At 35.5% G+C, this 15,171-nt stretch overlaps 2 protein-coding genes across 2 annotated transcripts; one reads left to right on the forward strand and one right to left on the reverse strand.

The window, feature by feature from the left end:
- Positions 1 to 1,315: 1,315 nt before the first annotated feature.
- Positions 1,316 to 3,025, reverse strand: LOC141611737 (expansin-A8-like). Its single transcript, XM_074430348.1, has 3 exons — positions 2,702 to 3,025; positions 2,163 to 2,475; positions 1,316 to 1,883 (listed from the first exon to the last, which is right to left on the reverse strand). Exons 1-3 carry the CDS (start codon positions 2,844 to 2,846, stop codon positions 1,580 to 1,582), a joined length of 762 nt encoding a protein of 253 aa, XP_074286449.1. The 5' UTR covers positions 2,847 to 3,025; the 3' UTR covers positions 1,316 to 1,579.
- Positions 3,026 to 8,140: 5,115 nt separating this feature from the next.
- LOC141613567 (protein FAR1-RELATED SEQUENCE 1-like) lies at positions 8,141 to 14,597 on the forward strand. Its single transcript, XM_074432305.1, has 3 exons — positions 8,141 to 8,265; positions 13,456 to 13,853; positions 14,583 to 14,597. The coding sequence occupies exons 1-3, from the start codon at positions 8,211 to 8,213 to the stop codon at positions 14,595 to 14,597; spliced, it is 468 nt and encodes a 155-aa protein (XP_074288406.1). The 5' UTR covers positions 8,141 to 8,210.
- Positions 14,598 to 15,171: the final 574 nt, after the last annotated feature.

Consider the following 15,171-nt stretch of genomic DNA (forward strand, 5'->3'; position numbering starts at 1 on the left):
TGCCGTTTTTTTTTTTGCCAACACCACACATTTTACCTTATTTTACAACCTTGCTCGATATTTTTGAAGTTTATTTTGACGTTCCTGATTGAGTATAGTATTCCCATTCAACATATTCTCCTTTGATGTTAATTGATTCATGTTCAACTTTATGTGTGTGAATAATTCTGTCTTTGTATCAGTATTAATAGACATGTCGTATACATGTCTATTTTAAGAATCAATATATTTTGGGGATATTTGATTGGAAAAAATAACTCAGTCTTATAAAATTGCCTTTATTATACTATAATTCGAATATTTGTTCACATTTGAGAGGCAATTACCTTTATTATTCCATATATTATTCCATATATTACGCATAGTATGAGTGTCAACTATACAATTGACAGCAATATTATAATTGGTTGTGTAATATTGTAGTAGAAATATTCCATATATGGATTGACTAAAATATTTTTACTACAATATATTAGCAATTGGTCTCCCTTGTGACGGGTTACTATTTGTGGCGGATATTTTGTGAGTTAAAATGGTAACAAAATGGGTTAGTGGAGAAAGGGGACCACATGAATAGTGTTGTAGAGAGAGAAAAAGTGGGTACTTTGTGAGGTAAAATGGTATCCGTCACTCAAGAGTGACGGATATGTGCCGTCACAAACAAGAATTGGTGATATATTAGAAGGGAATATTCCAAAAGGGAATATTCCGTATGGGAGGGAAAGATGAGCGGAAAACTTGAGCGGGAATAACACAGATGTGTTATTCTTTTAGTCTATAGGGGATTATGTTTTCTGTTTTTTTTGCTGCTTCTTCTTTACTTTTTTTTAAAACAAATGTAAGCTATTTAATTAGGGTAACGATAAATACAGCCCTAATGTATTTAAGAACTAAATTACTTCTTAAAATAGAATTAAATTAGGGATTTATGACAAAATTACGCGCAAATTAATGTCATTAATGTTTGATTTAAGCTTTTATTTCCTTTTTTTGGTACCTTGAATACAGCCTTTATAACTGTATTTATCATTTTCTATTTAACCTTGTTTATTAATAAATGTAATTAACTAGTTTAACTAGTGTGTAAATTGCTTATATAATGTACAAAAGTATTAATTTTTGATTAATTTGAGTAGGGAATGCCTATGGCCCATTTATTGTACAAGATGGCTCACAATCAATTTAGTTAAATACGTTGAATTTTTAGCGATTGTACACAAAAGAATATTTCGTACACAAAATAACCTCCAAATTAGTTGAAATGTCATCCTGTAATGTAATGAAAAAAAATTAACATCTTGAAAAAAGAAATTAATTAGACATAAAGACTTTTTTATATATATATGGCCTACAAAAATAAATTAGGCAATTGAAATTCATTTTCTAGCTCACAAATATAGCTGAAAAAATGCAATTTGTATGTATAAATTATAACCTATAATAATTAATTAACCCTACATTATAAATAAGATGTCCTTTTGCGGGTGCTAATATAGACACCACTGCAATTACAACCATAATTCTCCATTTAACTAGAAAATAAATATATTTTGACAAATTGATCAATTTTTTGGTTGGTTTAAAATTGACCACCCTCAAATGTTTGACCAAATTGCCAATTCGCTGGTGCAATATTGTTCACAGTAACTGTCCTTCCATCACTAGAAGTAACTTGAAACGAGAGGCTTTGCCCATTCATGTAACCATTGCTCTGCCAATTCTGTCCCCAATTCCTTGACATTGCTTGCCACCCGGTTCTCGACCCCTTTATCGACACAGCGTGGACGTCCCCGGCTCCAGCAACATTGGTGATCAAAACTAAGTTGAAGTATGAGTGTCCATTGATTGTGAACCTTATTCCTCCTTTCCTTAGACAGGGTACCCTACAATTTTACCCATATTAAGTATGACTTAGTTTTATATATACAGTTTAACGAAGAGTGCAGTAGCGGAGCAAGAATTTGAAGTCAGGGGGGCGAATTAAGGGGTAATAGTAACTTCGAAAAAAAATAGAAAATTTTAATTAGAAATTTCGAAATTTTCAAATGTCAGAGGGGCGAACACCCTTGCGTCACCACGGGAAGAGTGATTGCGAAGAATTATGAAACTTATACCATTGAAACCGTAGACAAGTAGACAACGACGGGGATTTATTAAAGTACCTTCTAAAGGAGACAGGGACAATTCCGGCGTGATATTGGGCAATTTTCAAGAAGGAAGGCTCGGCTAAGTCGAAATGTTGAAGGGGAGGGTTGCACCAGCCACCATTGTCATTAGACAAGGCGTAGTTAGGTGGACAAAAATTAGTAGCAGTGACAATAATGCTTCCTTGATTGCACCATCTTGGGTCGTCATTGCATCTTATTTCGTAGCACGATCCACAGCTTAATCCGCTGTTGAATAGAGCTGTGCTTAAGGCCGCTGTGCTAGTCCCGTATCCTTGGCTGTATAAGTTTCCGTATCCACATGCACCTCCTGCATTTTAAACAAAATAATAATAAGCACTGAGTGACCTAAACTTCTACGTAGTAGTATATTTAAAATGGGTTTCTTTTAAATACTGGATATCCACTATTAAATTTTATACGTAAATATCACATACAGACATACAGTATTATTCTCCGTATATATAAATGTAATAGATACGTCAGTTAGTTTAACACGATCATTTAATACATGACACATAATTGTGTACACTCACCCATTGTACCGGAGGCGTCACTTCCACCATAAAAAGTGGCATGGGCACCTTGCCATCCGCCATAATCGGCAAAAATGCCATCAATAACAAACAAACTAAACACCACGAAGAAAAGAGAAATATAGGAGATTGCGGAAATCCCCATTGTTAATTGAAAAGTAAATAAAGTTGTATAAAGATGGAGAAAGTATTGTAAAGAAGAGAAGATGAGTTGTAGAAGAATGGTTAGAAAAGTGTGGTTTATATAGATTTAGGCAAAGAAAAAAACGAAACAAGTAGTGACCAAATTGTCTCCTAAGGATAATGAATAGATTATCAATAATCAATAATAATTTATAAAAATAGACCAGCCATACGAAAATTAGCGCAAATTTAGGTAGGCTGGTATTAAGTGAGATACGAAGTTGTAAACCTTTGCACATGGAATTTGTCCCAAGTGGGACTACCAAATTGGAATTGCTTTGGCCTAATAGACACTTTGGACCTACTTGCACATGTATTTCTTTGTCTTAAATCAATTTCTTCCTATTTTGTCATTGGATAATGTGGGTAGACTACTTTGTCCATTTTTTTCCCGCGATAGACGATAGTCCGTCCGTCTCAATTAATAATTACCTTTTATTTTGATATATACTCCCTCTATTCAACTCCACAAGGCCCTTTTTTTTTCACTTTTGTCAACGCATGTTTTACGCGGTAAATATCGTTGGCTACGTGATAGAGTCAAAAGTATCGAGTCAATAAGACTTTCTTAGGCCTAGTTTGTTTAATTTAAGGGTCATTTTGTAGGAACAATGAGTTAGTCTTCCCGTCCCATTGATTGTCGTGATTAATGAGCTTTAATGCATGTGTGGAGCATTGTTTTGAGAGGAGAGTCTGAAATCCCGAGCAAGAGCCTCTAGCCACACTAGTAAACAAGCAATCAAGTGGAGACGGATATACATGAGCTAATATAGGAGTTAACATCCCTTAGTGAAAAGCATGGAAGCTAAGTGATGAAGAAATCGTGAAAAGGAAGAACAATTTTGGAACGGAGATCAGTCCAGGACGCAGCCAGCGTCAAATGACGCAGCCTGCGCCGTATGACGCAGCCTGCGTCCTCCTCGGCCTTGAAGAATTGATCCACCGTCGTTAATCATTTTGGTTGAAGCCCAAATCCGTGTTTAACCTAGATGGGGGTGCAACCCTATATATAGTTCATGTTTTGAAGACCTAAAGGATCATCTTATTAGGTAATAATCTCAAACACTTGTATGAGAAGAGAACTTGGTAATTTAGGAAGAAAGTTGTAATCTTTTGACATTGAATGTTAATCTTTCCACATTTATTGGGTTTTTCTAAGGATATGGAAGGCTAAGTTTTAATCTTGGTGTAATTTCTTTCAAAGTCATCAACTTTGGTATTGTAATACTCTCTAATCTCTTTTAAAGTTATCTAATACTCTTTCCTTGGGTTTAAGTCTTATGTTGAGTGAATGAATGTGTGGTTTGATCATCCTTGCATCTTATTTACTTGACTATTGCAAGTTCAAGAGAAATGATTTAATTTATCTAGGATTGTTTGAAGCAACCTTGTTGTGTGTTGATTTGATTTAAAGGATTCATATAACAAGTAGGAAAGTTTGTGTCTTTTTCTCATTTGTATGATTTAATCTTGTGAGAATTGATCCTAGCTTGAATATATATCTTGGTAAATATTCTTAATGCTCATGTTTAGTTGTCTTTCATGGTTTAATGAATGGTTGGCTAAACTTGAAGAGGATACATGGATGATTTAATTTGTGTATGCTAATATCTTGATATTGTAGTATTGGGTGCACAACTTTAGGAGAGTAAAAAGAGTCAAGCTTTGCCATTTGTTGGTGACTAAGAAGAGATTACACCAAGTTCTTTCTCATTATTACTTTGTACGTGCCTATTAAGTGTTTGTTGTATTGCCACAATAGCAAAGTCTCCATTTTTACTCATTTTCATATTGTTTCCAATCAAATGCCTTTTCCATCTATGTTTCCTACTAGTTGAACATTGTTAATACCCATTGTTTGTGGTTAGTTCCTTTTGTTGAGTTTAAATTGTCATTAGGATCTTAATTGGTAGTTAGAGTCTTAATTAGTATTCAATAGTTTACAATTCAAGTTTTTAGTTTAAAAGTCCTTCTCTTGGGATCGACTCTTACTTGCACTATATTGCTTTATCCATTAGAGTAATCTAGAGTATAATTTGGCTTTATAATTTGTTAATTTGATAGTTAATTCTAGTATTTAGCGACCTCGTATTTTACTAATCACTACGTATTTGCAAAAATTATAAAAGTTAGATATTTTTAATGTACTCGTAAAGACGAATCAAACAAGATCCCACATGAATATATTCACTTACGTATTGAGAGAAAATTGATAGTGAATGCTCACTTGTGAATAGTGGGTAAAATAAAAAAGGGCCTTGTGGAGTTGAATGGAGGGAGTAAGGACTAAGAAAATAAAGATGAGTGATTTTAGACCACAAAAAAAAAATGTAACAGCACACTGACATAAAAGAGACCCACAAAAAATCTACCAAGAAGGGAAATAAATAATTACTCTCTCTCATCCAAATCAAAGGTAACACTTGTTTTTTGGCATTATTCATGGTTGTAGAAAATCTTTGATATTATTCTTAATCTATAAGATAAAATATAATCATGTGAGATCTTATTTGATTTATCGTCATAAATATTATAAGAAAATCAAATTTTTATAATTTTTAATAACATATAACTAAAGAAATTCACGTTGCAAAACGTGTCTCGACAAGTGTGATAAAGTAAGTGTTACCTTTGGTTGAAGGGAGGGAGTATTAATTTATACACCGCAAAATAAAAATAGATAACTATTAATCAGGACGGAGGGAGTACTTCGTATATCAAATGGGACATCCTTGGCGTTTTTCATTCTTTTTTTTTCAAGAGATAAAGGACGTAGAAGTAGCGGTTGGGGATGTAAAAAATACGGAGTAGCACCTAGATCATGTATAAGTAGAGGTGGTAATCGACTAATCAGGTAATTGGGATCGTGTTTGGTTGAGTGTAATCAGATTGGGTCATGTTAAGTTTGGGTTATATTTGGTCATGACTATGTCCGTGTTAGATTTAGGTTGATTGCTGGTCAGGTTAGTTGGGTCAGGTCACATTCGAGACATTATCGACGGTGCATTTAGATAGATTTGTCAAGTCGGTTCGGCTCGGTTTTGGTTGTGTCATGTCATTGTCGGGCCGGGTCGGGTCATATCGGGCTCATTTATAGGTCGAGTCATTATCAGGTTGAGTAGTTATGACAATTTGACGAGTCGTGTTTTGATTGGTTTGACTCATTATTTTATTATTCGGTTGATTTTTCCGATTATTTACCAGTATGTTTGAGTTAAGTTATGGTCATTATATAGCAAAGTTAGAAGGTTAGTTCATTCTAAATACTTTATAAAAGTCGTTCATTTTGGTCTTTATCGCCTGGGCTTTTCGTGTATGTACTGTTACAGTTATATTTCGATAAATGTCGGGCTATCTTTAATTCGGATCGGTTCAATTTTTGGGTTGGCTTTCGAGATAATTTCGAGTTATCATTCAGGTCGGATCAGTTGTCGAGTTGAGTCGGGTCAAAGCAGTATCGGGTCGATTCGGGAACGGCTCACCTCGGCCGGGTCCAGTTCGGTTTCGAGTTCAGCTTAATTGGTTTTGTGGGGTTACAGGAGAATTCTAGGATTGGCTGCGGTCAAATGCTGCCAGACGCAACGAGGACGTTGCATTCTTCAAGTGGGTGTGTGTAATACTCCACTGAACCGAAGACGTTATTCGGGCGGGGCACCCCTTTAAAGAGCTCCATTGATAGGCTTAAATGACTAATGCTTAATTAAAGGGATTGAAAGTACTACTCATATCAACAAAATTTACTTTTTTTTTTCTGGTTATCCATGCAAAAGAACTCCACAGATAAGCGTGTTTGGCTGAGAGTAGTCTTAGGATGGGTGACCTCATGGAAAGGTTCCCGTGATGCGCATAAATGAGTACAAAATGCGCTGAAAAGGACCCGTATTGATCTGTGGGCCATGTACACAGATGGCGAGCAACCGTCCCAATCCAGGGTTTGGGCCGGGATGTTATAACAGGTTATTAATCATGGCGGCTTACAAAAGGAATTATTTAGTTAATTGAAGAACATTTTCAATTAACATATGATATTATAACCAATTAACCAACTCCTCTTAATCCAATAAATCAAACCTATTCATTTAAAATTAGGCATTACAGAAGAAGAGATGGATCCTAAAACTTGGTCACTCGATCGATGCACCGACAAGTCGGAACTGCACCTTCAAAATGTTAGAACAAGTTACTGTATAAAGAAGTTATTACTCCTTTCCATAATGATAATGAAGTTTATACAAAAAATTCAACATTTATAACAGAAGAAATGTGTAACACTTGTCCATTATGTAAGTGAACTTTTAAGAAGCTATAAAACTGCTTGTGACAATTATCACAATATATAATATGAATCTATGATGTAGAAATTGTCGTGGGTTCCTAAATCAAGCAAGTAAATGGCACAGCTAGGTTGGGTAGCTAGTGGTAGGTTAAGTATTGATCCACAAGGACTACGGTTGTATTTAAGGTCGATGTTAGATGTTTATTCTAGTCTATGCAAGTCACAAGTTTGGATTTTGGTTGATTAAATCTAAAGACAACTAATACTAAATGAAAATAAATAAATAAGCAAGAAAGAGTAAATAAAAGAGATGAAATGCATATGGATTCATCAATAAGATAAAAGTTAAGAGTTTTTCGGTTCGAGCAAATGAATGAGGGAACAAATGATGTTGTGGTAGGGAATAAGATAGTGTTTAGGCAACGGTCAAGTCATCTTGGTCTTTTAACCTCCATAAGTCAGGTTAACAGGCCCATCGTGGCTTATTAACACTTCCACCAAGTTACGCGATTCTAAGCCTCGATCTATTCTTTCAATCTAAAGATTACGCATGTACAATATATATATATATAGAGAGAGAAGGGTTCTTATAAGGTCTTCATACCTTATAAGGCCCTAAATCTTTATAAGAGCCCTTGGATGAAGGGATTGAAGGGATGAGATGAGGAGAGAGGGCGTGTTTTTGAGCAAAAAAAAAAAAAAGAAAATGTTGATTGTGTGAGAGAGGGACCACTTCCATTGTTTATGTCATCGCCACCATATCAAATCCGCGGACATTATGAATAAACAAAGCCTCCTATATCATTTTGCATGCTTCCCTCCTCTTTTCACCATTCAAAACCTCTCAACAAGCAAAAACCCATAAAAATCCCTTAAAAACGATCCTAAATCTGTAAAATACAATATAAATCATCAAAAAATAAGAGAAATATCGGCGCTAATGGAAAACTATGTCGTGATCGTCGGATAAAAAAATTGTTATAAGATAAAGTACGTTATTGTTCATCCGTTAAAAAAATTGTCATTCTTCATCAGAGAAACAAGCAGGAAATGACATTCAGTGTTTGTGAAGTGGATCATATGCAGATTGAAGTTGCCGTCGAAGGTGAGTTGTTTACTTTCTTATTTGTGTCTAGGTTATTATTGTTAATCTTGTTGTACTTTCATGGTGTTCATCAAGATTGTTCTTTCATTTTGGTAGCTTGTTGTTGATGGCAAAAAATGATCGAAATTGAAAAGCTTGATCAAGTAGGAATTATAACTCGGTGCGTTTTTGAAAAACTCGACCCAAATATGTATAACTTCAATAATACAAAGTATTATAACTCCAGACGTTTGTAGTAAAACTCTTTGAATATTTCCTGCTGACCAGTGTAATGGGTAATTGAAAACCTAAATTGTGCGTAAAAATCTTACTAAAGAACCAATTTTGATATAGTTATTCATGTTATAGTGAAGTTATAAATTCATTAAGTGAAGATGGGTGTACATGATATGCCTGGAGTTATACATGATGTAGCTAGAGTTATACATCGTGGACTAGAGTTATGCTGATGTTTATAGAGTTTTACATTATATGCTAAGAGTTTTACATTGTATAGCTAGAGTTATACATCGTATGACTAGAGTTATACGTTTTGTACCTAGAGTTATACATCGTATATGACTACGATTATCTGTTGTGCCTAGATTATACATCAAATGCACAGAGTTATACATCTTTGTCTCTAGAGTTGTACATTGTATTATTAGAGTTATTCAGATTTGTGTATGGAGTTGTACATTGTATGATAAGAGATACATTGTATGATAAGAGTTATACATTGTATAGCTAGAGTTATACATTGTATGACTAGAGTTATACATTGTATGATAAGAGTTATACATTGTATAGCTAGAGTTATACATTGTATGACTAGAGTTATACATTGTATGAATAGAGTTATATGTTGTGTACGTAGAGTTATACAGACTGTGCCTAGATTATACATTAAATGCACGAGTTATACATCTTTGTCTCTAGAGTTGTACATTGTATGATTAGAGTTATACATCTTTGTCTCTAGAGTTGTACATTGTATGATTAGAGTTATACATTAAAAGCATAGAGTTATACATCTTTGTTTCTAGAGTTATACTGATTTGTGTCTAGAGTTTTACATTGTGTGTTCTTTGCTTGTATTTTTCTCCGTCATGGTTTTTTTCGTAATTAATAGTCGCTTAGTTTTTCCGAGTTTATTAGCAAAACAAATTAAATAAAATAAAACAAATAAAATAAAACAAATTACCAAAACATTTAACATAGATGAACTTAATTAATAGATATATAGATACATAAACCTAATGCATTGCTAAAAAAACAGTTCTTAGATGTTCATATAGGGATGCAGTCTCTTCTATGATATTCATCCTCTCCTCCTTTGCTATTTGGAGGTTTCGTTCCGCAGATGCAATATCTTCTAACACTACTGATGATCTCTGCGCTCCGACAAGCCATTTTCTTTGGCGTCCTTGAGTGCGATCCGAGCATCCTTAAGGAATTCCCTGTACTTCCTCTCGATTTCCCTCAAGCGGCTTATGAAACTTTTGTTGTACTCGGTCATAATGCATGTTAAACGAATGGTATCATTCATTCTTGAAGGAAGATTGGAGTTTATTAGGTTTTAAGAATTTAGGTTTTTGAGTTTAGGGTGGAGATAGGGATATAATGGACTGGTTATTGAGGCAGTGGAATGAATTTATAATTAGTAATGTGTCCTTTGAGTGGTTTTTTAATTAATATGTTTGGTGGTTGATGCTTAAATTAATACGAATTTTGTTTAGGAAGTTGTGCCATATCCCTGCTTCAAATCTTATAACCCTTCGCATTCCGATATTGTGCGTTTAATTAAATGTATACTCTTAGAATGTAAAGTATGCATAGAGTTATGCATTATATACCTAGAGTTATACATTATATGGACAGAGTTATACATTGTGTAGAATGAGTTATACATAAAAAGGACTAGAGTTATACATCAGATGTCAAGAGTTATACATTGTATGTCTAGAGTTATACAGATTGTGACTAGAGTTTTACATCTTTTGACTACAATTATAAATACTTTGACTAGAGTTATACATCAGATGCCAAGGGTTATACATTGTATGTCTAGAGTTATACAGATTGTGACTAGAGTTTTACATCTTTTGACTACAATTATAAATACTGTGACTAGAGTTATACATTAAATGACTAGAGTTATACATTGACTGACTAGGGTTATACGTTATCTGCCTAAAGTTTTACATTCTCGTGCCCGAGTTCTACAAAGTGTGACTAGAATTATAAATATCGTGACTAGAGTTATACATCGATGCCAAGAGTTATACATTGTATGTCTAGAGTTATACTGATTGTGACTAGAGTTATACATTGACTGACTAGAGTTATACATTATCTGCCTAAAGTTTTACATTCGTGCCCGAGTTCTACAAAGTGTGACTAGAATTATAAATACGTGACTAGAGTTATACATCAAATGCCAATAGTTCTACAAAGTGTGACTAGAGTTATACATCGATGCCGAGTTATACATTGTATGTCTAGAGTTATACAAATTGTGACTAGAGTTTTACATCTTTTGACTAGAATTATAAATACTGTGACTAGAGTTATACATTAAATGACTAGAGTTATACATTGAATGACTAGGGTTATACAGAGTTTGACTAGAGTTGTACATTGTATGACTAGAGTTTTACATTGAATGACTAGGGTTATACGGAGTTTGTCTAGAGTTATACATTGAATGGTAAGAGTTATACATTATATACCCAAAGTTATACACTCGTGCCCGAGTTATACGATCTGTGCATAGAGTTATACAAAGATATATGCGTAGAGTTATGTATTTCTTAATCATTTCATGGATGTTTGATTCTGCTCAGGTGGTCGTAAGGCGGCGTGAAGCCGAGTATTGTAAGCATTTGGCAGCGGAGTTTACACCTTGTGTAGGGCAACAATTTTTTGAAATCGACGAGGCAGTGACATTCTATAAAGTTTATGCATTGGCGTCCGGGTTTGATGTTCGGAAGTACTCGACGAAAAAATGGCGCGACGGTGAAGTAAAGACAAAGTTCTTTGGTTTGCAACAGAGAGGGATTCACATATGTCCCAAAAGGAGAGGCGGTAATTAAAAAAAAAAAAGAGAGGGGTTAGGGAAGAAGAAATGCAATGGGGAAAAAGAAGCTGCAAACCGGAAGAAATATACGATCAAGAGGGTAGGGTGTAAAGCACATGTCAGGCTATTTATGAAGAATGGAGTACTAGTAATTGACCGATTCCACATGGGGCATAATCACGAGCTTGTATCGAGTGAGGATCGTCAGTTTCAAAAGATGTCGCGGAACATAGAAGATTTTCACAAGTACTTGATAATGTACAATTCAAGGGTTAGTTTACTATTAAACAAACATCCACTAATTGAATGACAAACTTCTAAAGTTATTCACCGAGATGATAGAGTTATGTAACCTAAGAGTTAAAAATAATAAGTAGGTGCACAATAAATCAACGGAGTTATGCATATGTTTGATGGAGTTATAAGAATAGCTGAAAGGGTTATAGTTGAGGAAATCTTGGTTATTAATAAGCACTGATAAGGATTTGTTGTCCCCTGCAGTTGAGGATAGGAGCAACTAGGACGTACAACATGTGTAAGGAGTTCGTAAACGGGTTCGAGAACATTGGTGCATCCTTAACTGATTTTAAGAACTTCCACAGAGATGTGAAGTGCTTCATCCATAAACGGGACGGTCAATTGTTCATTGACCGGTTCAAGAATATGGCACGAGAATAGGCGGGGGTTTTATTTTGATTATGAAGTTGACAAGGATAATGACCTTCTTGATGCGCAATATGGGTGACAAAACCGCAGGAGGAACTACTCCGTATTTGGAGATGCGTGTCGTACGACCCAACATACTCAACAAACAAATACGATATGATTTTCACGCCATTCACTGGCATAGATCACCATAAGCGATCAGTAACATTCTGTGGGGCGTTGATTGCCCATGAAGACCATGAATACTTCCAGTGGGTTTTCAACAGGTTTTTGAATGCTATGGGAGGAAAGGAACCCAAGTACATTATCACGGATCGGGATCCGGGCATTATTAAGGCCGTACCCCTTGCCTTCAAGACCGCACGCCACCGATTTTGCATGTGGCATATAATGAACAAGGTGCCATCAAAGGTCGGGGTGACAAGGGAGGATTATAAGGAGTTCGTTCAGAAATTGAACAACATTATATGGGACGACAACATAGAAGCAGACGACTTTGACGCTAGGTGGGCAGAAATAATGGACGCGCATGGTCTTGTGAACAATGAGTGGTTTCGAGGCGTTCGATAAAAGGAGACAATGGGTGATGGCACATTGCAGGGACTTGAACATGGGTGGTGTAATGAGAACAACCCGAGAGATCGGAGAGCGATAATAGTTTTTTTAAGAAGTTCGAGCGAAGTCGTGCACGTTAGTGGAGTTTTGGATGCGTTTTGAAAGCGCTATAGACCATCAACGGCATACGCAGAAGAGACTTGACCATGAAAACCGACACTCAACACCGCACCGGCACGCATTTACCCATGGAGGAATATGCGGCAAATGTTTATACCCGTGAGGTTTTCAAGGAATTCCAACTAGAGGTCATTTGCTCAATCGATACATGTAAGACCGGGGGCTATGCTGAAGTAGATGGGGTTGAAGTGACTGCCGTAAAGGATTCAATCGAGAGAAAAGTTTCAACGTAGAGTACAACCAGGTAACAACATTTTGGCATCAACTTTATGTGGTAGTTGAATAAAGTTGGTAGATATTGCGCCAAAGTTACATTGTCTGAAGATAGAAGTTATACAATTGTTCGATGAACTAAAGTTTTCGAATGTATAATTTTTCGATAATATGCATAACTCTACTTCGAATGTATAACTCTTGTTGCCATATGTTTAATCGTTGTTGCCATTAGGAGTTATTCAATTTTTCATTTGAACTGTTGTCATTTGCGGTATGACTCACGGTTATATATTGAATAACTTTATCTTTCGAATGTATAACTCTACTTCGAATAACATTAGAAATTCAATTTTTAATCGAACTGACTATTTGTAGTATAACTCTGATTAGGGTTTGAATAACTGTAGCTTTCAGACTGTATAACTCTTGTTGCCATATGTATAACTCTACGTGATAATGTTTAACTGTTATTATATGTATAAGACTACTGACGGCATGATTTAATTGGATTACAGGGACACAGACTACACAGTGCAGCTGTATGATGTTTGAAAGAATGGGATTTCTGTGCCGACATATAGTATGGATTTTGTCGGCTAACGGCATGAAGACAATTCCGGTTGATTACGTTTCTACAAGATGGAGAAAGGATGCATTGCAATTCAGATTATCAGAATGTGATGGTGAACAAATGGAAACAAATAGTAGCGCTGATGCAAAAGAAGTTGCGATGGTGAAGTTGTGGTCAGAAGTTCATGCAACCATTGGTTTACTTCGTGGCACGAGTGAGACTGAAGTTGTGAACTTAAGCTCGTTAATTAGAGAGTTCAAGGAGAAACTTTTACCGTACAAGAAGGATTTAACAAAGCAGCAGAAATTTGAGCGAATCCTTGGTTGCCCCCAAAGTGACGAGGTAACAATACTTCCACCAAAACAATCGAAAAACAAAGGCAGCGGTAAAAGAATGGTGTCAGCTAAGGCTAAAGCCATTGCCTTGGCTTCTAAGCCAAAGCGCATGTGTAATAACTGTAAACAAATGGCACACCACGATAAACGGAATCGCCCTAACCCATTCTCTCGAGCATCCACCGTCTTCACCAAAGATCTCAAGCAGTAGAAGAAGAAGAAGAAGAAGAGGAAGAAGAAGAAGAAGAAAAAGAAGAAGAAGAAGAAGAAGACGAAGACGACGAAGAAGAAGAATAGAGAAACTTAACATGCTTTGTAGTAGTAGGCGAGTAGAAAAATACCCCCATCTCAACAAATTATTTACAATCTTTTTTTCTTTAAAAGGTAAAAATCGGTGAGACGGAAGGGGTCGTTAATAGCTAGCTTTTGTTTATTTTGAAGGGGTTGCACCTTCGGTTTGTATAACTTGATAATATGGTGCGTGAAGTTTCAAGCTAATGTTGTATAACTCTTTTACATTATTTTGACGACTTGATTTCATGGCAACATATCCGATATTGAAAAGTGGCTTTAAGAATGAATTATAATTTCAGTGGCTTTAAGTACAACTCTTACCCATATATGGATAAATGTACTTCACAGAGTGTATAACTCTTGTTCACATTTTGTATAACTGTTGTTATTTTTTGTAAAGCTCATAACTGTCTATTAACAATTGCCTTTTACATAACTGCAGTCATATGTTGTATAACTCTGGTACACGTTTGTATAATCTGTTGATGTTTTTTCTATAACTCTTAGTTGTCGATAAATTTTGCCTTTTTTTTCACAAGCTGCAGTCATGTGATGTATAAGTCCTGTACATAATTTATATAACTTTACTTCACAGAGTGTATAACTCTAATACTTATTTGCGAAACTTGGATTTTAATTATCACTGACCAAGATGATATAGTAACAATCTATGACAAAAAGTTGTCTAAGTTGTCAAGGAGTTTCATGACAACATACTAGAGTTGCAAAAAAAGAGGATACATAATCAAAAGGAAATAAATTCTATCTTTTAGCAGGTTTTTTTGGTCCTCTCCGCGCCGCTTTCCGTCGGCTTCTAATTGCTTGGCGATCGTAATTTATCGCCGATGAAACCATTGACCTTGTCCGTAATCGCTTCCCGATGATGTTCATGTCGGCTAGAGAAGCGTCGCCAACCGGATCACCAAATAGCGACGGTTCACCTTCCTATCGAGATCAACGTGATCAAACCTTTCCCCCTCGTACATTAACATGTGCATCATGGCGAACAAGCCAGACTCGGTGTCATTTAT

The sequence above is a fragment of the Silene latifolia genome, chromosome 11, assembly GCF_048544455.1.
Source record: "Silene latifolia isolate original U9 population chromosome 11, ASM4854445v1, whole genome shotgun sequence".
Classification (NCBI taxonomy): Eukaryota; Viridiplantae; Streptophyta; class Magnoliopsida; order Caryophyllales; family Caryophyllaceae; genus Silene; species Silene latifolia.